The sequence below is a fragment of the Dermacentor andersoni genome, chromosome 1, assembly GCF_023375885.2.
Source record: "Dermacentor andersoni chromosome 1, qqDerAnde1_hic_scaffold, whole genome shotgun sequence".
Lineage (NCBI taxonomy): Eukaryota > Metazoa > Arthropoda > Arachnida > Ixodida > Ixodidae > Dermacentor > Dermacentor andersoni.
In genome coordinates, this window is record NC_092814.1 from 210453492 (window position 1) to 210479598 (window position 26107).

Genomic DNA, 26107 nt, shown 5'->3' on the forward strand with positions numbered 1-26107 from the left:
GAGTACGTTCTCTTGAATATTGAAAGATGAAATCATGATTAAATGACACATTTTGCAAAAGTTTTCTTGCTGGTGGAGATTATACTGTTTTTAATTATTTTTGTCAGCAAGAATTTCAGTGTAACACGACTGCTTCATGAGAGAGTAGTGCTAAATAAAGCGAAGTGTTGGTGGAAGAAAAAAGTACTGCATTAATGTTTTTGTCATGAATGAACTGCTGCATAATGGTGTTGAGGTTCCAAAATAAACTTTCTTTCAGTGTAGTACAGCCAATAAAGTTCAAGCTTGCCGTACAAGCTTGAAACATCCAGAAAAGCAACTAGACTTAAGGAAATATTGTAAAATAGAAAAAATAATGTGGACAATACATTGAGTATTCCGAAGCAACCTTGAAGAACATGCACCAGCACGAGGGACAGGATTTTAGGAAAGTGAAGAATCTATTAAAATGCCCTTGTACTTGGTTCTTAGCTACTCTTTAAAATTTAGCTTATTACACTTAGATCATATTGTTATCGTAGGTTATCTATTCTTCTCATACCTTTATTACTATTATTCTGAATGCATCAACTAGGTTCTACTTTACTGTCATTTTCACAATCCCACAAAGTGTGGTGACCTTTCCCATTTTGCTCATTTAGAAGCAGCCCAGCTGAATGGACATGCAAGGGGCAATGGATATTTTGAAGGCCTACTTTCTAAAAAAAAAAGGGAATCTTTTACAATCTAAATGGAACACTTTACTAGTTGCGCACAATCAGTCACTTTGAAGGTCTTGTGTAAACACTGAGAAAGTGCACCAAAATCAGCTTGCAAATTGTAGCAACACACTCGAAAATTAGCAGCAGTGCCACTTTGCACCGTTTAAAAGTACAGGTGCCAAGGAAGGAAAGGCAGTTGGAAAGCGCTTACCCAAGTGCGTGCATCCCTGTGTCAACCACAAGGCGACAAGCACGAAGCATTTCTTGGGACAGGTGTCCAAACCTGTAAATTTATGGAGTGAGCAGAGCAGCAGTTTTTAGTGATCCTGTGACAACAAAGGGCTAAAAAAAATTTGCATTAAAAGATTCCACTCACTTGTCATAGAGGGTTTTGTAAACACCTAGCTCATAGCCAAGGTATTCACTGTACAAGCCCCAGCCCTGCAGGCCACAGAAAAGAGGGACTTTTATTTTTTTGCCGCACAGTGCTTTCTAATCTCGATTTCCGTGTTAGCCTGTCACCAAAATACTGGCCAGTAGCAATGGACTAGTTATGCATGCAGTGCTGGTTTTGTTGAAGCAAGAGCATATTCACTTGCAATTAAGTGATCAAGGATATGTAATATACTTTTGACGAGTATAAAATTACGTTTTTAATAAAAAAAGTTGTGAAGCACCTTGAGGAACTCTCAAGGTTCCTCAAGGATGTGAAGGTTGTGGGATCGTTTCCCACCTGTGGCAAGTTGTTTTTTTCATCTACTTTCACTTCCTATAATTTATTGTTTCTTTATTTTATTTATTAAGCACAAGTAATTTCCCCTATGTTGTCCTTGGTGTTGGTGTTCGTTGGCTTCTTATGCTATGACTAATAAAAATCAGGTCTCTCGGTTAACCCCTTTTCTTGAGGAACCCTCGACATATAAATATAACATTATAGTCTTCTCCAAGCTTTGGATAAAACACGAAGGCGAGAAGCACGAAAGTTTAGCCGCTCACATATACAGTAAAAGAGCCAATACAGTGAGCATTACCAAGTAGGGCTTTTATTTTAGCTTTGAAGCAGTGGCATTACTATATAAATTGGATGTTTACGCCTATACTTTGCCCCCTAAATCTGTCTTTTAAATTTTAAACGTCTTCACAGACCCCATGTAATTAAGTTATTCATTATGGACCTTTTGTGGCATGCATAAATATCTGTTGAGCTACTTTAGCATTTTCTATAACCATGAGATGTGACAATCTACAAGTGAAGTTGTAGCCAACTGGTTGTCATTAATATTGCTCAAAATTAATTGATTTCCTTCTTAACAGGAAAGAAAGAAAAAAAAAAGAAATTCTGTCCAGAATTCCTGCTGAAATGACTACTAGTTTACTAGTATCTTCTGCACACAAGCACATTACCATCCCTACTATGCATCCATACAGTTTCACTTTCTCCAATGAACACAAGTAGGTTACACTAATTCATCAGACCTCCTGCCCTGTAGAATCTGCCGTTCCTAGATGCAGGTGTAGAAAACAGTTATTAGCTGGCAACTCACGTTTACATTGTTTGACATAATAGTTCTGTGGAATCCCACAAAGTGGAGAGAAGTAATTAATAAAGGGAAAATAGGACATGCACCCAATCATAGCAATATCTACAAAGGAAACCTATATGGGTTCCTCGAAAGAAAAACCTTGCAGTTGAAGAAAAATCTGTCCTGGTCTGGGACTCAAACCCTGGACCGCTGCCTTTCCAGGGCAGCTACTCTACAATCTGAGCCAATCAGGCGGCTAGCACATGTCAGGGCAAAGTTGAACTCGTCAAGAACTCGAAGCAAAGGCAAGAGTTTGACGTAATAGTTCTGTGGAAGGCCACAAGATGGAGAGAAGTAATTAATAAAGGTAATAAATGAAATAAACAAAGGTAATAAAGGTAGAATTAATTAATAATAAATTATTAATAAATAAATAAATAAATAATATTTATTATAATAATAAATAATAATAAATAACCCAATCACAGCAATTGCTACAAAGGAAATCCATACAGGTAAAGAAAAGCCTCGCAGTTGAAGAAAAATTCGTCCTGGTTTGGGACTCAAACCCGGGACCAATGATTTTCCGGGGCAGCAGCTCTACCATCTGAGCTAACCAGGTGGCTAGCAGATGGCAGGGCGAAGTCGAACTTAACAACTCGAACTAAAGGCAGGAGTTTTATGTAATAGTTCTGTGCAAACTTGCAAGGTGGAAATAACTATTTCCACAGAACTATTACTTCAACTCTTAATAGGTGCTAGTGAAGACAACTACTAGTAACCAATTGCACTTGATAAGTTTCTAATGCAAGCATTTAGCATATGATACCAAATGAAGTTTTGGAAGGGCAAATAACAGAGGTTTGTAAATCTAAATTGGGTATCTGGAATACAGCAACATGAACAGACTCATGGTAAATCTGAGAAAGCAGAATCTGTAGGAGAAGGTAACCAGGGCAGTACCACTATGATTCTGGAACTCACCTCAACATAGGCAGTGTGGAGAGGGAAGTGCACAGGCCCATCATTGTAGCGCCGGTCTTCAATCTGGCTTCGAAAGTATGGCATGCCAGGCAGCTCCATGGCATAAGAGCCCTGTGAGCAGATTCACAACCCATAACAATGTTGACTGCATAGTCAAGTGATACACACATTTGCAAGGTATGTGCATTGTAGTTGCCACCCTCTCCACAGTGCCAACAACCTTTTTTGTATAAGCCATTATGTGTTAAGAACACAAATGATTAATAATTCTGTATTATGTACTATCAAAGGCTGATGAATCAATACATGAGGCCACTAAACAAAGCTAACACTTTGACTGACAAAAAAAAAATATGGCTGAGGCGCACCACTTCGTGCTCGTCAGTCTTGATTGAATGCATATTGTCAGGATTGGGGGCTCAATCCCGTCGCTCGTGATCCGTTGTCAAGTTTGGAGTCCGGCATGAATTCGAAGGTAGCTGGCCCATGCCGTCGTCCAACTTATCCACGCTGAGGATGTTGATGAAGGGAAGAACTGCTTCTCATCGAGAACGAGGAATATGGGTTTATTTACAGTATTTAAATCAGTCTAACATGACTGCTTGAGAAAAGTGCATCAGTCTAACAAGACTGCTTAAAAAAAGAGTGTCAGTCCAACATGACTGCTCAAGAGAAAGTGTGTCGAGCATCTGCACAACAGCCGTTTTTAAACACTCGGTCCGCCGGCGATACATGGCGGCAAATGTTCGTTTCGTCATCGCAAAACTATCCGCCTCCCACGACAAGGTGACGCGAGCGTTCGTTTACTCATTGTAAATTCGCCGCCGCCCCGAAGAACAGTTTACGCACACAAAGGCACACACATTCCAAGGTCTGGAGCCGATGACAGAGGGGCCCCGTTCCGCAGAACAGTTTACGCCCACACACACGCAAAACACACAGGTGCGAAGGTCTGGAGCCGACGTCAGAGGGGCGCCGTTCCAGGTACCTCGGAGACGTTCTGGGTAGCTCGTTGTCCTGCGTGCCGGCCGGCGCATGGGAAGCGACATAAAACGGCTTTCCCGCGGCAGCTTGCTCACGTGTAGAAAATCAGGTCCGCGCTGGGGACCTCGGGCACAATAGTTCGTCCGTCGAACCCGTTTCATCACAACGGCGATGGGGCTAGTGGATGGAGGCGGTTTTCAGCACAAAGCCCGCTTCTTCGAACGCAGCCTAGCTGCAGCGACGGAGAGTGGGGGATGCGCGTCTTGTCCCCCAGTCGTAATTGGGTGGCAATCCTACATTGCAGCTCGCCATTCTTAACAATATGCTCTGTACAGCCAAATGGCCACATGTGATAGTGGGAGCTGCTGCACATCCAACAGTAAAGCATTGATTTCTGTTGGTACTATTCATAATATAGGTTCGCAGGTAGGATCTATGCTGCCAATAAGAAATCACTTGATCCTTGCACATTACTTGCTCAGTAACACAGCAGAGATTAGGAACATGCATGAATGAAAACTGCATAGGCACTGCTTGTAGAGCACTTTATTAATTGTATATAAATTACATAAGGCCTGCCCTCGCTTCTCACCCATTCCACATCCTTCATACATCACGTAACACATATTACAGTTCGAAATTTCTTTTAGATAGCCAGAAAAAGTAGACAATGACACTACATCTTTAAAAATGCTTTGAATTGGTCATGGTGCTGAGTCAATCTGATGTATTTGCATACGAAACGCTTACGTGCACTTCATTATTGAATAAACAGCCTAAGCAAATGACAGTTACAAATTTAGTAGATACACTTTAACCTACCTGCAAATGGTGACCAGGGTTACCTTCATGCAATGCCAATGCAGCCATGAGGTACTTCGGCCTAAATGAGGACAAGTTGAAATTGAAGCCATGTACAGTGAGCATTTCTGGCCACACCAATATAAATGAGTGAAAATAATATTTGTCATTCTCTTGGTGGTACAGTTCACAAAAAATTGGTATTTTTTAATAAAATGCCATCCCAGAAAGTCTTCAGAAAGTGCAAGACGCCAGATGAACTGAGATCAAATAGGATGCAGCTTAAAAACCATATGCAGTATTAACATGTGACCTTGTGGAATTGAAAATGCATGTGCTAGTACGTGGGTATGGCGGTGCTACAGTAGTGCATGAGCACATACCATCTTCGAACTTCCACTAGGCCACTGCAGTTAGATCACATTTCTGTGCAATATCTTTGTGGCAGAAGCCAGCCACAGAAGCACCTACAACCAGTGATGCTAAAATTTAGTTTACCTAGTAATGTGTTGGGTATTGGTGAAAAATAAAAAAGTGGTTCTTTTCATGAGGCTATACAGAAGTTGCAGTCCTACAACACATACAATCTGCAATGTTAGAAATGATTTTAAACATGGCAGTAGTTGAGTACTTACTAAAGACGAGGACAAAAACAGGAGACACACGGACACACAGGCGCTAGTCACAACAATGAAGTTTAATTCCTTGACAGAGCCGAACAAAAGTGTGTGCGAATACACATCACCACGTGAACGACACTGCCACTGGGGAGCAAGATGATGAGACAGAGTGTACAAAAAGAATTAAAATTTAGTTGCACATGCGCAAAAATTTCAGTTCTTTATCGGACAATGCTAAAGAAGTATTGCTGATACAGGAACCATCATGATAGTCCATCTACTCACTCTCAATCATTAAACAGGTGATTTCACACTTTCTGCTTCCTACTACTATCCCTGTTTTATCGAAGAGGGGGACACACACACAAGCATGTCAATGAATAGCTAGAAAAACATCTGAAGGCGTTTTATTAACTTTGTAGTTACGCTCCTTAAACCTTTCATTCACGCATCACCCCATTTGCCCAAAGTAAAAACGGCTGCAGTGCATTGGTATGCAATAGATGGCTCCCAACTTGCATTCAACAAACTTATTTTTGTGCACCTTCTTCCTACTTTACTTTCTCAGTTGCCCTACACAAACTACCCAGCTTGCTAGGTGCTCAGAACACAACCTGTACATTGTCTAGAGCAACTATTTTCTTTAGATTGTGTGAAATTTGGTGAATATACGGAATGATGGCTACATAACGCTTCTCAAAAGGAGGCCCAGCGTTCATGTTGGAAACACCAAGACCAGTTTGTTTTCATCATAGGACCCCTTCAGCGACTGATACTACATATAATGTCAGTTGAATAACTGGACTTTAAAGCAGTGAAACTTGCTCATTGAAGCTAGATGGCACTAAATGGCAACACCACTTGTCAAGTGCGTTGTTAAAGCACATCTTAGTGATACTACATTTTACCAGTTTAGAATGGTTGGAATGAAATACTAAAAATGCTTTAGTGGCCCTGGGTGCACAACATCAACAGGTGCGGTGATGAGTGCACACTAATTTCCTGTCTAGGAACCCAATGGTTCCGTTAAGAGGCAGTTCTACGATCAGAACAAGGGAGGAAAGACAATTACGTATCACCAATACGATGTCATCACATTCTTTCTGGAAATGCTCAAAGGATCAATCTAAAAACACAATAACATCGTCTACATATCTAAAGATTTGCATGCAATTACTAAAGGATCCAAGGCTAAGGGACAGGCCACTGTCAAACTTTGCTAGAAACAAATCGGTTAAAACGGGAGCAAGACAGGAGCCAATACAGACTCCTTTCTTTTGTGACAGGGGAAGGTTATTCCATTGGATGAAGGCCGAACAAAGGTAAAAGTTAAGCATCTCTAGAAAACCACCGACGGAGACACTAGCTTCACAAGAAAATTTTACGGATCCATATTCATCAATGCATTTCTCGACACAACATAACATTTCATCATGTGGCAAGGAATAGTGCAGTTAAACCTCGATATAATAAAGTCGATAAAATTGGCAATTTGCTTTGTTATATCGAAATTTTTTGGATGGAAATTTGACCTTTTATGCAAATAAGCAGTCGCCAATCAATTTTTCTTACACGGAAAAACGTTGCAGAATTTTCCAAATTATTGGGCAATCAAAAAGAGCAAACTTGAATGAGAAAACAATTCATTTTGATAAATTTGGGAGTCGGCAACGAATAATACTGTTTCATGCCACGAATGTCGACCATCTCTTCATGTCAGCAGTGCGAATTAAGCAAAGCCAGCCACGCTTTCGTGTGCACTTCGCCCCGACGGCTGATAGCGTCATCTGCACTACAACGACACTATCAGGAAAGGCGCAGGCAGTGGGGAGCGAATGCTTCATCTGCCTCTCACTCTAATGGGTCACCGAAACTTGAGATTACGCAACCTTCAATAATAAACGTGTGGGAAGACAGCTTACAAGGTGCCATGCCCTCTCAGCATGCGCACTCTTTGCACACACAGCAGATTACCTTTAAAGCAGGGTGCGCGGCTGTGTATGCGCTCAGCCGCGCTTACAGCCATGTGCAGCCACGGCCGAGATGCACGCCACCTTACCCCCTCACATGCGCTTGATTGAATTACCGCAAGCTCACTCCCCTCCCTCTTTGCCTCTGCTTGCACGGGAAGGCAGCACTCATGAAGCCACCATCTTTCTTGTCTCACTCTCACGCACTTACACTCGCACCTAAAGCACACAGTGCACAGCATGCGATAGGATATTATCGCACTTGGACTTTATAGAAACATGATGCGACTCCACTTTGGTGATCGCTGTTGTCATGCAGCACGCGATTTGAGAGGTGCGTTTGCATGCAGCCACTTGTAATTTGATCATTTGACCATCTGCGTCCGCGGAAGTTTCTGTTTAATGTCTTGGCATTCCTTTGTGGTGGCTGTGAAATTTCGTTATATTGAAATCGCATACAAACACACTTCGTTATATTGAGGTTCTAAATGCATGGTGTTCTATAGACAAGATGTTATGAAAAGTTAAATACTTCGTTATATCGAGAATCTCGTTATATTGAAGTTTGTTATGTGGAGGTTTAACTGTATTAGTCTGTCACGTCAACTGAAAAGGCCTTTAGGCCAATGTCTGCGTGGGCCTTTACAAGTTCAATCAGTTGATCAGAATTATTTACAAGAAACGGGTCTTTGATTTCCAACCGTCTTAACATGTCATCAAGATACATCGCGACTTGCTTTTGCCACGTGCCTTTCTCCAAAATGATGACCCTAAAAGGGATCCCCTCCTTGTGCGTTTTGGCACTGTAAGATACATATAATGACATGCTTTCACAGTTTTCGATACTGTTGTGCAATTTATCAAGAGCCAGGTTGTTGCAAAGTTCCACCACGCGAGCTTTTACTTTAGGCTATGAAACCTTCCTACGCTCATTAAAGACAGCTGACAAAGCCTCGTTAGACTTTCTAAAAAAGTTTTACAGTGAAGATAAAGCAAAACTGCTCTCTCTATCTACGGAAAGCACACAGAGAGAGTGATCATTAAGATGGGACGAATCACGCTTCACTGGAAGACCGCTGAAGCATGTGGGAAGCAGACTACGTGAGCCGCGTCCTTGAACTCAGACCAATGTTTGGGGTAGGCTCTAAGAGGCCAAATGCTGAGCTTCTTTCTCTTGTACGTCAAGTTTCCAAGCAAGTTCCTGAGAAGGAAACACACAAGCTAAATTCTGAGGGAGTGAATGTCCTGCATTGGTATAAGCCTCCGTCCTGCGGCCTTATCCTATCTTAATGATCACTTCCTCTTTGTCCTTTCCGTAGATAAAAAGGGCGGTTTTGCTCTATGTCCATGTAAAAGTTTTTTTAGAAAGGCTAACGAGGCTGTGTGAGCCATTTTCAATGAGCATAGGTCAGTTTCGTTGCCTAAAGTAAAAGCTCACCCGGTGGAACTTTGGAATAAAGCGGGTCTTGATAAATTGCACAAAAGTATCGAAAACTCTGAAAGCATGTCATTCGATGTATATTTCAGTGCCAAAATGCCCAAAGAGGGGATCCCTTATAGGATCATGATTTCGGAGAAAGGCACATGGAAAAAGCAAGTTGTGGCATATCTACCTAAATGACATGTCAAGACGGATGGAAATCAAAGACCCTTTTCTGGTAAAGAATTCTGATCAAGTGATTGAATTTTTAAAGGCCCATGCAAACGCCCTGAAGGCCTTTTCGGTTGCTGTGACCGACTTATGCTATTCCTTGCCACATGATGAAAGTTGCATTGTGTTGAGGAATGCATTGCTGAATACAGATCCGTAAAATTTTCTTGTGAAGCTGGTGTCTCCGTCGGTGGTTTTTTAGAGATGCTTAACTTTTACCTTTGTTTGACCTTCATCCAATAGAATAACATTCCTCTGATACAAAAGAAAGGAGTCTGTATTCGCTCCTGTCTGGCTCCCGTTTTGACAAATTTGTTTCTAGCAAAGTTGGACTGTGGCCTGTCCCTTAGCCTTGGATCCTTTAGTAATTGCATGCAAATCTTTAGATATGTAGACGATTTTAATGTGTCTTTAGGTTGCCCTTTGAGCATTTTCAGAAAGAATGTGTGACATCGTATTGGTTATACGTAATTGTCTTTCCTCCCTTGTTCTGACCATCGAAATGCCTCTTAATGGAACCATTGGGTTCCTAGACAGGAAATTAGTGTGCACTCATCACCGCACCTGTTGATGTTATGCACCCAGGACCGCTAAAGCATTTTCAGCATTTCATTCCAACCATTCTAAACTGGTAAAATGTAGTATCACTAAGATGTGCTTTAACAACGCACTTGACAAGTTGTGTTGCCATTTAGTGCCATCTAGCTTCAACAAGCAAGTTTCACGCTTTAAAATCCGGTTATTCAACTGACATAGTATCAGTTGCAGAAGGGGTCCTCCGACGTAAAAAAAACTGGTCTCGGTGGTTCCAACACAAACATTGGGCCTCCTTTTGAGAAGCATAATGTAGCCATCATTCCGTATATTCACCAAGTTTCGCACAATCTAAAGAAAATAGTTGCTCTAGACAATGTACAGGTTGTGTTCTGAGCACCTAGCAAGCTGGGTAGTTTGTGTAGGGCAACTGATCTGACTGAGAAAGCAAAGAAAAGTAGTAAAAAGATGCATAAAAATAAGTTTGTTGAATGAAAATAGGGAGCCATCTATTGCATACCATTGCACTGCAACCGTTGTTACATCGGGCAAATGGGATGGTGCGTGAATGAAAGGCTTAAGGAGCATAACTACAAAGTTAATAAAATGCCTTCAGATGTTTTTCTAGCTATTCATAGCCATGCTTGTGTGTGTGTCTCCCTCTTCGATAAAACAGGGATAGTAGGAAGCAGAAAGTGTGAAATCAGCTGTTTAATAATTGAGAGTGAGCAGATTGACTATCACGGTGGTTCCTGTATCAGCAATACTTCCTTAGCAATGTCCGATAAAGAAGTGAAATTTTCGCGCATGTGCAACTAAATTTTAATTCATGTTTGTACACTCTATCCTGTCATCTTGCTCTCCCGTGGCAACATGGTTCACGTGGTCAGTGACATGTATTCAAAGGCACTTTTGTTCGGCTCTGTCAAGGAATTAAACTTCATTGTTGTGTGTAGCGCCCGCATGTCCATGTGTCTCCTTTTCTCTCCTCGTCTTTACTAAGTGCTCAACTATTGCCATTCAAGATGAACCAACAAGCCCATTTCGCATACTTGTCAGTTTTTAAACATACCTTTAAACAAAAAAACAAGGACAAAATTTAAGATGTCTCTTTCACATACTAGTTTAACAAAAAGCTTTTCACTCCACTGTGCACCACGAGGCATCTTTCTTATTTGTCTACTTTAGATCAAGAAATATTTTTCTTCTTCTTTCTTCGTCATTTTGTGCATGCTGCACTGAGAAAACCAAGTGAAAGAATGAACCCAGTTGCATACAGCAGCATGGCTGCCTATCAGTGCTACCAAAGCAACATTTAATACGTCTTGTCGCTTTCTGTCTGACAAATGTAACTTGATTTGATTATAACATACAAAGATGCACTTCAAATTCCAATAATCATTACTTTATCCTAAATTCTTGTTTAACACACTCGGTACAATTAAGCCACTGTTATGCTGCTGCACACCGTCTGCTTTTGGTCTCAATTACTATGGGTTTACTCAACACCCCCTCTCAACTTGTTAGGTGAGTACGGTGACTGCAGCTGTAAAAAGTGATGTTCCTGATTTCGTTTTAGTGTTCTTTAACAGATTTTTAAGTATTGTTTAACCCTTTGTGGGTCGATTTTTTTCGCCATATGCGACTGCCCAGGGTCGATTTTTTTTTATTGCCGATTCCAATTCTTCTGAGGGAGCTATTTCGAAAAAAATATTTGGTGTTGGTATATATGTATTGTTTATTCATGAATAACAATAAAAAAGTAAGGAAACTTATAAGAATAAAAAATGTGACACATTGTTATACACATAGTTCAAGGCTTAGAAAATGAGCACAAAAGAATATTTCGCAACTCTCAAATGTTCCTGCTCTTACACTAATGTTTATGTACATAATGTAATCAAACTGCATAGCTGAGCGCACTCAAGAAAACTGTGTGGTAGTGTGCCCGTTAAAAAAGCAAAATGTGTGACAATCTTCTCCTAATCTTCATCTTATCGGCAACCAGAGGCAATTAGTTTTCGGCCATCTCCAAAAAAGAAAAAAAGAAAAGAAAAGGAAACACATGCACGGCGGCATCCTTCTATGCGCACCCCTGTGAGCACTAAACGAGCGAGAAACAGGTGGTTGCCCTTTGAGTGATTAGTAACGAGATAGCCATCAGTATTGTGAGCGTAAGAAGCTGAAACTGCCCGTGGAACAAAACCCAAACTGCCGCCCACCTGCGCGCATGCGAACACGCAAGTGGTAGTATATAGACGCGCCGGAGCAAACTAGCTCTAAAACAAACCATGCAACGAAAACCGAGAGAGGGAGGCACGAGGAAAAAATTCCCTGTATTCCCACATAGTGGCAGCACATGCTAGAAAAGAAAAAGTTAGGAAATAGGCACGCTTTTTTAACGCACAGACGGCGTCATAAATATACGGCATCGACCATTTTGGGCTTGTTCGCGGCGCTGTATATTTACATCACTGACCCTCAAAGGGTTAACAATGTAAACCAACAGCTCACAAACATAACAGAATCAAAGTCCTCCCTAACATTATCTGCAAAGGATTAAAAAACTACTCACGATCGGGTCAGGTCGGCGGCATTGACATAGAATATTCCAGGGCGAGAGAAATCGGGTGTGCCCTGAATGTACATGGCACATGGCCCACCAGACTTGGAGGCATCTTGAAGCTGAACTCTAGAAACATGTAAATTAAACCAAAAGCAGAACTTCTTTTGATACTCTGTTTTTTACTGATTGTCCTCTGTAAACATGCACATACCAGAGTACAGAAAAGTTCTCAGTCCAACCAAGAAACAAAGCCCATTGCATCATGAAATTTTCAAACTTGTTTTAAATGTATGAAGCTGAATGCACTTAACCACATCATTTGCAAAAATTTTTAAGGCTATCTGAAGGGGTGGAAAAAAAATATGTGGCCAATGGTAGCTGAAATATTCCTCTGCTGTATGAATCCTCACCCAAAATTATGTTAAAGATTATTGCCTCATTTTGGCATGTAAGTTTGAGTCCTGGAAGTCTACCATCTGTCTTGATAGGAACTCTTGATTATGCATGAGGGTTTCTCTTTGAGTCAAGCAAGGAAGCTCTGTTGCCTACATTGGAGATATTCTTTTTGGAAATACTAAACTCTCGAAAGAAAAAAAAAATCATAAGCTGCACGCTTGTTACTTTCAGCAGCACCATAAATTGCTGAATGGACATATATGTTGTTCCACTTGCACTCTTAATACAGCCCTGAAATGTAAGCTGCACACCTTCACTAAAGTTGTGCACCTTAAATTCGTTAAGTCTCTTGTACAGATTCATTGATGATTTAAAAATTATGCAGATCCCATGCACTGTGGCAATCAATGTGAGCGAAGCTTTCTGTGCTGGTTGCTTTGATTGGCGACAATTAGCAGTGATGTTGACGAGGAAAGCTTAATTTCGTCAACATTTAGTCTAACATGAAAGTGGTGAGTTGATGTTAAACGCTATCTTGCATGCACCACTGCTGTTTGTCTGCGTAGTACACAGAGAACACACAGGGAGAGGTGTTTGCTTGAGGCGTTGTTGTGCACCATACTTCATAACCTTTGAGGGGGTTGAGCATTGTCATTACCTCACATGGCACATTGCATCGTGGCAGAAGTATCAAACTTGAATTGGATTATGGGACTAATAATAATAATATTTGGGGTTTTACGTGCCAAAACCACTTTCTGATTATGAGGCACGCCGTAGTGGAGGACTCCGGAAATTTTGACCACCTGGGGTTCTTTAACGTGCACCTAAATCTAAGCACACGGGTGTTTTCGCATTTCGCCCCCATCGAAATGCGGCCGCCGTGGCCGGGATTCGATCCCGCGACCTCGTGCTCAGCAGCCCAACACCATAGCCACTGAGCAACCACGGCGGGTGGATTATGGGACTGTACATGCCAAAACCACAATCAGATTATGAGGCACGCTGTAGTGGCGATCTCTGGATTAATTTTGACATGGTGGTGTCGTGGTGTTCTTTAACGTGTCCCACATTCTAAGTGCACGTGCATTTTCTGTTTCGGCCTCGTCAAAAGGCGGCTGCCGTGGTCGGGATCAAATCCACAACCTTGAGCAATGCCACAGCCGCAAAGCTACCGTGGTGGGCACAGAAGTGTTGATTTGATGGTCGACCGCTTCTGTAGTGTCGCTTGGACCCTGCGGTGCGCTTTATTATTAATGTGGCTTTGCTTTTGCACGCCCTGCATAATCTGGCCGCTTGACATATTTGCATGGTGTTTATTTTTCAGAAATATCAGGAATGTACTGTATCGTACCTTGAACTTCAGGTTATCCAGTTTCCCCGCAACCACTGTCGCATAGTAGTAGGGCTCCCTTGCCTTCTCACGTCACCGCCCCTTGTATAGGAACTACCTCTTCCCCACCCGCCTCTCTACAGTTTTATATATTTCCCCTCTGGACTTGCACGTTAGTACAAAGGTAAAAGCTTGTGGGGGGTCACGGATAATTACACCTGTCAAGAGGCTAATGTGGCGACACCCAGGGAGCTCCAGAGGGCATTGTGCACGTTTATCGTGGTGCGGTCCAAATGAATTTCTTGCGTCTCTTCTCTTCTCTGCCATGCTCCTTCCATGTATATACACGCTCTGAACCACCCCCTGACGCAGTGTGCCAGACAGCAGCAGCAGCCACAGCAGCAGCAGCAGCAGCAGTGGGAAAGTCAAAGGAAGAGGCAAAGAAAGCTTCTCTTTAAAAGGCTTCACAGACTACTAGAAATGCAGAGGGGTCTGTCTGCTAACTATCATATTGGGAAATGCTGCCTCAAAACATGACACACTTACAGCTCATAAAGTTCAAATAAAGTAACAAACCTGAGAGGGGATTTTGGCACTGAAGGGAAAATAGTTAGCAGCTTTGGGTTGATTTCTTTTTCAAGCAACTGTTCATACATCCTTACAACCTCCTCCTACAGAAAGAGAACAAAGTCAGTAAGGTCAAAAAATGGCCAAACAAACCCTATGGCGAAAAGCAGTATCACATATACATGTAAATGTCACACATTTGTATGCTATATGTAGTAAAAGGAGAGGGAGAGAGGATAGCAGAGATGATAAAGGAGAACGATTTACATATTTACAAGAGTGACTAGGTAAAAATATCTATAGTTTGCTTGTGGAGTGACATCCTCGAGACAGTTTGTCATCTGACCCCACATACCAGCACTGTTAGGTCACGTAGAGCATCCGGGTGGCAAAACCCTACTGCCCAAGGAAGTTGCACACTGTTTTATGAGCTGCCTCCTGCATGCGCGGGGCAGTGCGTGGCCATAATAGAGCCTTGGTGCTGCTGGCTAGCAGCCAGTGCGTGCGGTAGCAGCTCAGGAGTTCCTCCCACAGAGCCTTGAAAGCACTGCACCGCAGGAGCAAGTGTTGCTGCATAGGTTAAACAATACACTCCCATTCTAATATTTAAATCATATAATATTCTAATCTGATGAAACATTTCATGCTTAAAGGGACAATAAACAGGAAGATTAGGTTAAGTTAAGCTTGATTAATAAATCACATTTCCAAATTACTGACAAAGACATGCTTACCAAGAGCAGAGGCTTATATGCATGCTCAATGTCAAAATACACTCAATGAATGACTTTTTGGATGCCTGATTTTTCACAATTGGGACACCTTTGCTTCGAGGCAATGTACCCCATAGAGCCAATGTATAGGAATGTCTGAATTTTCAGATGTATAAACCCCTTGCCATCCGATTTTCCAGACTTGTTGACAAGACCACAGGCATAGGCGTCAACTACATTGGGGCACTGGGGCAAGCCCCCCTGCAATGACTGATACCTGAACAATAACCAAGTTGGGGGTGCAGTAGCAAATATTAGCACAATTTACTAGAGACATTTGCAAGGTAAGGTACATGATGAATGCATGCCGCTAGCTGTAGGGATAGGTCATTGAGTCCACACCCTATTCTAGCAGCATTATAGTTGCGTCGCAGGTTACGGCAATTTTCTTTGCTGAGCTGTGATCCCACTACTGTACCTCTCGCTCTTCAATCCATGTGAAGTGATCAAAAGTAGAGTCGAACAAGGGGTGTCTATAGAGCCAGCGTTTGAACAATGTGACTTGTATTTGTGAGGGCATTAACTATCAAGGCCTCTTGATGGAAACAAGTGGCCACGAAACTTCTTTTCTTCCCCCTTCCCTTACACACACACACACGCAATAGGAAAATCAAATAAAGTTGCCGCGCGGAGGTGGTGGATGACAGAATCCAAATAATCAAATATAAGGGTGTTAGGTGTATTAGCGAGGAAAGAATGAGGGGGGGGGGTCCTTTTGATTCTTTCAAGTGAGAGCAAAATGAAAAATTAACTTCATGTGTGAGCACGTGTCGTTAATCCTGGAGGCCTTATTTTCCCAGTGTGCGACCCTGGTGATATACAGGTGTGGCCTTTTCTTCAACCGAGTGGCTGGCAATGTAAGGAAGGAGTAGCGAATTTTTGGCTGTGCAGGCTGGCGAAGTTTGGCCAGTGGTTGGTGCAGATGGAAAAAAGCATCGTGGGCTTGCATTGGTGGCTGAAATGGATCGCAGTAGTGCAGCAAAGCACTTCATTGGGCCCAGTGTCTTTGACCCATCCTCACCCAGATTACCTTCATGAAGCCTAAAGTGGAAGAAGTGTCATGCATTCACGTCGGATGCAGGAGCACATTGTTTACCACAGTAGTCCGTTTCCTCGGGCCCAACGTTGTCGACTGACATCACTGGATTGCCGTCAAGTAACACCGAATCGACTCGTCTGCATAAGAACTAACTAGCTGATGGATTATGTTGTGGTCATTAAAGAGATTTTTTCTTTCTTCTGTTTTCATGATTTTCCTTTACTGTCATGTTTGAGGTAGCCCATTCGGCCCACTCTGCACATGGGGCGGGTAACACGTTAGCATTGTTACGACACTAACTTTGCAAGAATCGATTTAGTGCGGTGCGTAACTCATGCCTTGTGTATGTGGGAATGGCATAGCGCCTGCTGGCCTGCCAGCTCCAACTGCAGTATGGATTTCTGCAAGGTGTGTCCACTGTGTTTGGTGTGACATGGTGTGTGTTTGAATGCTGAGTCATGACATGGCCCATCTGCTAAGAACCTATCGAAGTCACATGGCCAGGAAGAAAGGACATCCTGTCGACAAGTTTACCTTCGGGGTTGACAGTTACAAGTTACAAGATAGAAGAATGCGCCCCTCTCTCGAGCACCATGGAAAACAGCGATCACATGGAGCATTGATGACGTCGAGCGCCCTCTGAGGGAACTTTGAGAATATTATTTCTGTCTTGAGTTATCACAGTGGGGAAAGGTTTCTACACACCTGCATCAAGGGAATGACCTCTTCACTGAAAAAAGCATAAACTTGGTTCAGTGACTTGATGGCCAATGCGAAACAGTTGCGGATGCCACGTGACCGGCGGCCAATCAGAGGGAAAGCCACGCTTCTTTCCGCCTAGACCTTCATAGGCCCTGGGGTCATCTGACTGCATCCATTGTTAAGTCGGACCTACTTAAAAAGCCCACCATGTATCTTATAATTCTATCTCTTCCATACTCAAACTTTCATCATGTCCTAAATAAATCGTTTAAGCTTTTACAACACGTCACCTTTGCCCAGTCGCCTGGTGTTGTGATGCCCATGGCACATTCAGCTCGGACCACTACCACTCAAGTAATATCGGACGGCAAGCCACGAGGAATGAGTATCCGGCGTCAAAATAGGGGTTGTAGAAGACTGTGTTTTTCTTTTGTATTGTCCAATTCTTTGTCTTCCCAACGTATAGTTCTTTTCCCTTCTTTTCAACTTGCATAATCTATTTTGTTGAGCTCTTGTGTGTTCTTTGTTTACTGTTACGTATTTCGCTTTGTTTCTTTGCTCGCTGCCCTCTTAGAGTAAGAGTAGCTAGCTAGTTAGTTAAATGTGGTTTATTGGTGCAAAAGCGGCTAAGGCTATGCTGCGCCAAACACGAGGTGTTTAAAATCCAGTTTAGGAAGGAAAAGGCTGTGTTAGTAATCTATACTTTATGTAAAAATCCTGTGTCGTCTAGAAATTTACGAACGTCAGATAGTGGGACTAGTGGATCATCACCTAAAATTAAAGCAGGGTGTATATAGGTATGTGTAGTTGATATAGGTTGTGCAAAAGGTTTCGTCTCTGTATTTCAATGTGTGTACATGTCAGTAATATATGCATAACCGTTAATGGTTCTTGGCATTTCTTGCATGTTGATGTGTCTTCTTTCGTAATTAAATAATTGTGTGTGAGGTGTGAGTGCCCAATGCGTAATCGGCATAAAACTAATTCGAAGAACCGTTCCTGATGATAACATGACTTCCACTCATCAACTATGTGCTTAGTGAAATGTAGCTTGTTGTCGGCACAATGGTCCCATTCATTTTGCCATTTTGATGTTAAAGCTTTTATAATCGTACGGACGCTATATGGAAGTGTTGTGTTTGTTATGTCTTTGTACGCTGCCATCAATGCACATCTATCAGCTGCTTCGTTACCCGGTATCCCAACATAGCTTGGAACCCAGCAGAAACGAATTGACCTCCCGTATTTGTTAAGCGCCACCATGTTTAAAATGTCTCCTCTATCAGGGGTTCACACTCAGGTTTCAGATGTAGAGCCTTCAGTGTGCTTAAAGAATCAGTGTATATGACTGCATTTTTGTGTTTATCAGTGATAATCTTTTTAACAACAACCCATATAGCGTAAACTTCGGCCGCGAAAACAGAGGCGTGCTGTGGCAATCGAATACTTGTTTCCCAATTTTCCATTACGGCCCCCACACCCACGTGTTCTTTTGTTTTAGAGCCATAAGTGTAATATTTCATGTCATTTTGATATTTGTCCTGAAGAGCACGGAATTCTTGTATAATGTGTTCTTGTGGGGTGTCTCTTTTCTTTAGATGTGTTAACGTCCAGTCACATAACTGAGTGAAATTGTACCACGGGGGCAACCGTTGTGGTTTTTCAGCAATCTGGAGGACTTCATGAGGAATGTCATAATCCCAACAATATTGCTCATACTGCAGACAAGTGGCCTAATCATGTTTGGTTTATTTGTATAGTGTAAGCGTGAGTTGCATTAGGTGAGGATAGTGCAGCATATGTGTTGTGGTGATGACTGAATTCTGAGTACGTAAGAAAAAGTGAGTAATGCTCTGCACTGCTGTAAGAAGGGTTCATTACACTCAACGTATAATCTTTGAATAGGTCATGTCCTGTAGGCACCACTTGGCAGTCACAGTCCAAGGTTATGTACTAGATCAAGTCGTTGGATGTAGGACTATCTGGCTGAACCGTAAACCATGGAGCCATAGACTAAAAGGATACGCATAAGAGACCGATAAATATGTAAAAGACACGTTCGGTCGGAACCCTAGTGCTTATGAGATAAAACTTTGAGGATATTCAATGCTTTATTTGCCTTAATCTTTAGTGTTTTAATGTGGGCTAGGAAGTTTAGTCTTTTGTCAAAGATTACTCCTGAGAATTTATATTCTTGTTTTACTGGTAGAGTGACAACATTCAATTTTAAAACCGGGTCTAAGTACAATCCTCGTTTTTGCAAGAATAGCACTGTAACAGTTTTTTTAGTAGAAAAGTGGAAGCCATTTTTCTCAGCCCACTCCATTAGTTTATTTATTGTTATCTGGAGCTGCCTTTCACATGTTGGCAAGTTTGAGGTGCAGCATGCTATTTGCAGATCATCGACGTGTATGGAGTGCATAACAGAGGGGGGAATGACTTTGTTAACAGAGTTCATTTTTACTGTAAAGAGTGTTGTGCTAAGTACACAATCTTGTGGCACGCCGTTTTCCTGGATAAATGTGTGCGAGAGCACAGTGCCTAGACGGATTTGGAATGTTCTGTTGGACATAAAATCAGCGAGACAGTTTAGCATTATGCCACGGATTCCTAACGCAGTGAGGTCACGTAAGATTCCAAATCTCCACGTGGTGTCATACGCATTTTCTAGATCGAAGAACACTGCCAGGCAGTGCTGTTTGTGTAAGAATGCTTCACATATTTCGCATTCAAGTCGGACGAGGTGGTCCGTCATTGAACACCCTTTTTTATACACGCACTGATGAAAATCAATAAAGTTCCGTATATCAAGTGTGAATGTTAATCACGCATTTACGACACTTTCATACGATTTCGCCAAACAGCTTGTCAGGGCAATGGGCCGAAAGCTGCTTGGGGATGTGGGGAATTTACCCGTCTTTAAGAAACAACTATTGCGTTTTTCCAACTTTTTCCAACTCAGAGTAATTAAACATTTTCTTGTTTGCATATGTAATGGCTCTGTCCACCTTCAGTCTCTGTCATTCTACCACAACATCAACAAATATGCACACTGCACGTGTCAATCGTCAAAATAAACAAATTTGTTTAGAACCACTCTGAGGATCAGTGCGTCGCAGGCAGAGATGGAAGCCTGTGCCATTGCAGACACTGTAACTGGACAGCAGGCCCAGGGATTGTGACACTGGTTCAGAGCTCAAAGCAGCCGAGGAAAGACAGTATTCACTTTTCGTGACTGTGTTTACATGTGGCACCTTCCCCTTCGTTTGAAACAAGCTGGAACCTGTTTCAGGTGATTTGCGTAGTGCCAGTGAGTGGATCGGAGAAGACATGGCGGCAGCCTTCTTCCTCCCTCAATGCGATACGCCAGCGCCACATGAGACAACTCACCCTGTCTCAAACTACACTCCCCTACGGCATTAAAGGAGTACTGATACAAAAAAAATCCACGTGGTCTTTTCTGCTTTAATAAGTAGTTAATGATCCAGTAATCACGGCACGAAACCTCATTTACTTCAGAGCGCGACAGGTAATTATTTGCAGTCTTTTTTGTAGCGACCAGTCGAAGTTTCAGTTCCAGAGAGCAACGAGACGGAACAAACAGGAATGTAAACAAAGTGGTCACATGTTCGCAAAAAGCCATGACGTACGCTCTGACACGCAGCCAGCGTGCGCGACCAACTTGCTGAATATTGTCGTGCGACTGCCGCATCGGTGGACGATCGCAGCCAATGACAGCGCCAGTAGCGTGAACGTCATGGCCACGTGGTAGACCCGGTGGGGCGGGGCCGGCGAGCGGGCGCCTCGCCGCTCCGATCATGTCTGCTTTTTTTTCTCTCCCTGGTCGAAGCGCTGGCCTCTTTCGCCGCTGACGGCGGCACATAAATGGGCTACAATTTGTTTCTGACACAAAATAACTTCTAGAATAAAGTGACCTCGAAAGAGTGCGAGTAATAAAACGTTGTGCGAAATAGTAAATCGTTGGCGTGATTTCTACTCGGACGCGGTAAGCGCAGACGCGCCAGCAATCGTCTGTATACGAAGTGGCTCACCTGACTGGCCTGTTTACTCATCGCTACTAACGGCACCGGGAAAACTAACCGTATTTTCACTTAAAAGAAACATAAATGTTCAGGCATTGATTGTGCTGACGAATTTAGGCACTTTATTACGAGCTGCGGACGCATCGCAAGGACCCTCGGCCCCGGATAGACGGCCGGCGAGCTAGGCCTACATCGTCTCCCAGCGATTGCAAGCTCGCTTGGCATGCTTGTTCGCTTCTGTCGGCGCCAATGAAATCAAATGTGCTGCAATTTAAGCGTGACATCACTGTGTACACGTTGTGCCGACTAACATAGGCGCTTCGTTATACGAGCTGCAAGCGATCGTGTCACAAGCGCAACCGGTGTTGGATTCGATGGCCCAGCGAGCTATGCCTGCCGGCTCTTGGCCATCGGCGGCTGTCAACGGATCCGATACTGCTAACGTGGCCTAGGGGAAACACGTCTACAGTGCTCGCATAGACGCGTTTATATTGTCATCGTTTGTTTCAAACAAGATAGCTGTGCAAATACGGTTGCTTTCCCTTTCTGTTCGAAGTTACGCAGCATTCTGAACTTCCACGCAGGGGCGCCGGTTCTGGGCGGAGCTACCCGCCACTCGCTCATTCGTAGCACGTGTCCCGAATCGCCGCATGCTGCAAGTCGCACACGACGCGCCATACTACCGATCGCACGGAAAATCGCGCCATGTGTCTCGCGCTTTAGACGTGGCCAATCACTTAGCGACTCAGATATTGCGGCCGGCGATGGCGAGGACGAACCTCGACAAACCCCTCGCATTGGCCACAATCAATGGTAAGACACAACAAATCAGCGTCGAACGTTGTGCTAGCGCAGTCAAGCTGATAGCGTGGGAAATATCCCGATGGACACGACAAAAACTGCAGTTGCAGCGACACGGAGAGCGTCCCACTACAAGTACAACAGCTAGAACAAGCATCAACAGAGGAGAAGAGCACATGTAAGCCGCATGGCAGCCAACGAAAATTCGTGACGTAGCCACATGACGTAGCGTTTTCTTCGCTATTTACAATCCCGGTTGATGTCAATGTCGCGAGGTGCTCTGTTTTGTGGTTGGCTGCGCGCACGTACTTTAAAATTGATTTTAAATATGTTCTAAGCGATATTCGCCGCTGATATTTTATAGACGATGTGTGTGTGACCAACTAAATCAATTTCACAAGTTATCTCGACTTCAAATTTTTGTGTCAGTGCTCCATTAATGTGATTCACTTTCCTAGTGCATTACCGCCGTTTACACAAATGCGATCGCTACGAATGTAACATGCAACTTGTATCATTCATGTCAACACCGCTAAATGCACAAGTTTGGAGTGTGGCCGAGAGTTTCTGAAGTTCTGCAGAGCTTTGCAAGGCAGATGACTTACAGGGATGTGAAAAAAAAAAGAAGGTCGTTTTATATTTTTTGTGTGAGCTATTTGGCAAGACTGCAGCAGCAGCCACAGTCAGCAACGTTTGGGAAGGTTCGCTAAGAATGCTTCGGTTTAAAGAAACGCTATGAGCACTTCAGCCGAGACATATACATGATATGCATAATTCTAGCAATGGACCTTTTCCACCAGTCTGTAAGGTGGCTGCCCTGAAAAGCTCAAGTGACCAGAACAGCTATGGCTGTAGCATGTACGATTGTGTGTCGCGATTCGGTTGCATTGAAACTGTGCAGAAACCACTGAATACAATTGTCAGTGTAACTTAACAGTCTGAATGAACAAACGTTTTCCTTGCCGAATCTGACTACCAATTAACCATGGCTGAAGAGCCAAAGAAAACAATTTGATTTAACCAAGGTCTACAGGTGGTCAAAATAAATCAGGTATGCGTCCCACATTATGGCGTGCTGCATAATCAAATCATGGTTTTAGTTTGTAAAACGAATAAATTGAGTTTATATTTAATGTGACTTAATCACACGACTCTGAGCGAGCCATTGGGAAATTCAAAATGTTTGTGTACAAGCATCATCTAAAACAATTTACACACACACACACATATGTATAAAGAGAGAGGAGGGGATGGGAAAAGCTTGGGCCCTTGCCTTCGCAGGGAAAATGAAAACTCAAATGAAAGCTGCTTATGACCACAGGTCCGAATCGGCATTAATCGGAACCGCCATTGCTACCATTTTGATTATCTTGCAGTCTTGAGCATGCGCTCTTGCACGCCAATTCGCTGGCAATGCTAGGCCTAGCTGCTTCAACATTCACAACCAAGTTTCCTGCTGTTCGGTGCCGTCTTTTTCATTGAAAGAATTCGCCGCTGTCAGCAATGGCGCCGACTCCACTTTTGTAATCCTCACCGATGGCCTTGATGGGCAGAAAGCACGACGCCTTGCATAATGCCGGTTCCCAAAAGTCAGCTTCGCCAAAATGCAGCGGTGTTACGCGGTGAAGCACACGCGATGAACTGTGGTGAAGCATACCATGAATGAAAAGGGGGCCACTGCCACAGCACACAGTATGTATTCTCTAATTACGCATGCACCCACCATCTCCTGTCACAGTACAAGCACAGATACGCCTATTAAGTGTGCTGGTATGCCTTCACAGCTATTTCTGACGTCCCTGTAGCGATTTGAGCCCTTGGGGGCAGTAAAAGACAAGCATTCATTTTTTCAGACTGCCTTATTTTTCCAAAATTCCAAGTCTGAAAAATCGGACGTTGCTGGCATAGTAGGAAACCAGTACCAGGAATTGTTTATTGCAATAAATATATGGATGCTAAGGTGCATTTGCACTGCCTCCACTGCCATCATGCTGTCACATGGTACTGACGCGTATGCGCTGCCTGCCATTGGAATGCTAGAACTTGGAAGGTCTCCAGTGATGCATAGCTGCCAATTTTCTTTTACAGCACTTTGCATTTTGCTAACATAATCTTGAATACCAAAGAAACCTGAAACTAAAGGAATCTGAAACTGCATCTTCTGGACAAAGATTGCTATTACTTGTACGATGTCTCCTTAATAAAATTACTTGTCAAAATGGAACTAGGTACAGGGCATTTAGGGTACAGTATCAGTATCTGAAATGTGCCGTATGGACTAAATGTGCCTTAGATGGACCTTTGTGCCATAGGTTGTGTTAAGGTTGCATTCGTGAAGGGTATGACAAACCACTTATTGAAGCAGCACCTATAGTAGGAAAACACTCGTAATATTTGATATTCAAGTAGCCAAAAACTCACACTTGATTTGCACAGGAAAGATGAATCATTGCGGATCATTGCAGAAAATTCTTTTGGGCTTGCATCAGAACCCAGGGACTTGATAATCTGAAAAATGTTAAGCACAACATAAATGTCTATAAATTTTCGACATACAATTTTGAGCTTGAATTATACACTGCATGTTAAATTGGGCCTGTCCCACAGTTCATTGGCAAAATCTGAGTGCATTCGGTGTGCTATAAATTTTGTATTTGAATTTTTTGTTTCACAGTTGAACAGTATGGCAGTCTAGCAACACTAATTAGTGACGAAATGAATCGTACCCTCAGCTGAGACTCCCTCGAAGTAACTAAATAAAATCTTGGAGGCCCTGCTATACTGCAAGCACCGGAAGTGACTGTAGAAGCTGGAAATGTGTTGCGGTCGCTATGCATTACGTTGTGTTTGCATGTATGTCTCAACTGTCAGCCCTAGGTAGTTTCTGCAGGCGTTCTACGGTTTCAGCTGGTTTTATTGCGCGAGTGAAAGAATTGTGGGCACAATTCAACTGTGACACCCTTGCCGCGCCGTTGGGTGCCAGAACATGGGCAGCAAGATGTTTGATGTGATTTCTGACTGTTTCGAAGCAGTCAACACAGCGGTGGTCACATATTTCCTGACGTCACACAATGCAAGCCTACATGGCGGTTGCTCTTGGTGGGAGCGGCTTAAATACAGTGATTTCAACTTGAATTTTTCAGTTAGACGAGTGCTGAGAGCCCAGTTTTTTTTTGTGTGGGTGTATACGGTAAAACCTCGGTGATACGAATTTGAAGGGGTTGCGTAAAATATTTGTATCAGCCAAAACTCGTATCCCCAAAAAACAAATAAGTTAGCATGTTAGAGAGCCAGGAACTTATTTTTAGAAATTTATTCACGATGGAAGAAGCCCTGGATGTCCTTCTGGGTTTTCTTTGACAGGTCGACCAGCAGCGAATTCTGGAAGTTGTACGTGCACTTCACAAAACCGGCCCAGTGAGAATGTTAGATACAGCACAGCGTGAGCCTCACGAGCAGCGATACGTAGGAGAGATTGCCAGTGCTGTACAGTTTCCACTCCATACAGTATGCGCAGTTGCCGTTGTTATTGGCTGCCTTCTGCCGGCCTCCCACCACGCTGCGAACATGGAAACGGTCTGCCTGCCGACCTGTCTTGGTGTGCTTGCTGCTGCCACGCCCATGGCATGTGGCGTGTTTCGTGTCTAAGCCTTGGGGTGGCGGCACCATAGAAACGATGACAGCACACCACTGGCAGCGGTAATCGAAGCGTCAGCTAAGCCTTTATATTGTAAACTTCATTTGTAATGTTTCAAACCAGCACGTACAGAAAAACATTCCTCTTTTAAATTTTAAGTTGTTTGAAGCAAATTCAGCTTAAACGCTGAAAAGTCCTATATCGTAACAACTTCCTGAATGGGTAACGGCAAGAGAGAGAGCAGGCAGTCTGGACCAAAAGATGAACAGTCGCGACAGAATTCGCCCTAGTGAAAGCTACGTGTTTATGTGAAAATCGAGCTGCAATTTGTTAGATATTGTGAACGAAGTGGTGTGACATCTTCAGCTACAAAAGTGGAGGAACTTTAGCAGCATACCAGCCTGTGACGGCTCTTTGCGATCGGAAGCATTTCTTCATTCAGTGGCGGACAGCTTGTGTTCACCAGAAATGTGTGGTGAGAA

At 43.1% G+C, this 26107-nt stretch overlaps 1 protein-coding gene across 2 annotated transcripts in view; it reads right to left on the bottom strand.

The window, feature by feature from the left end:
* Nucleotides 1-26107, bottom strand: part of LOC126547431 (uncharacterized) — a 75878-nt gene that overhangs the window by 7184 nt on the left and 42587 nt on the right. For both annotated transcript variants that reach the window (XM_050195431.3, XM_055063010.2), the window contains exons 9-15: nucleotides 24410-24496; nucleotides 14640-14734; nucleotides 12344-12460; nucleotides 5015-5075; nucleotides 3209-3319; nucleotides 1078-1142; nucleotides 913-984 (exon numbers count right to left, since the gene is read on the bottom strand). In XM_050195431.3, the coding sequence (XP_050051388.2) occupies nucleotides 913-984; nucleotides 1078-1142; nucleotides 3209-3319; nucleotides 5015-5075; nucleotides 12344-12460; nucleotides 14640-14734; nucleotides 24410-24496 (608 nt within the window). The remainder of the gene's footprint in view (nucleotides 1-912; nucleotides 985-1077; nucleotides 1143-3208; nucleotides 3320-5014; nucleotides 5076-12343; nucleotides 12461-14639; nucleotides 14735-24409; nucleotides 24497-26107) is intronic.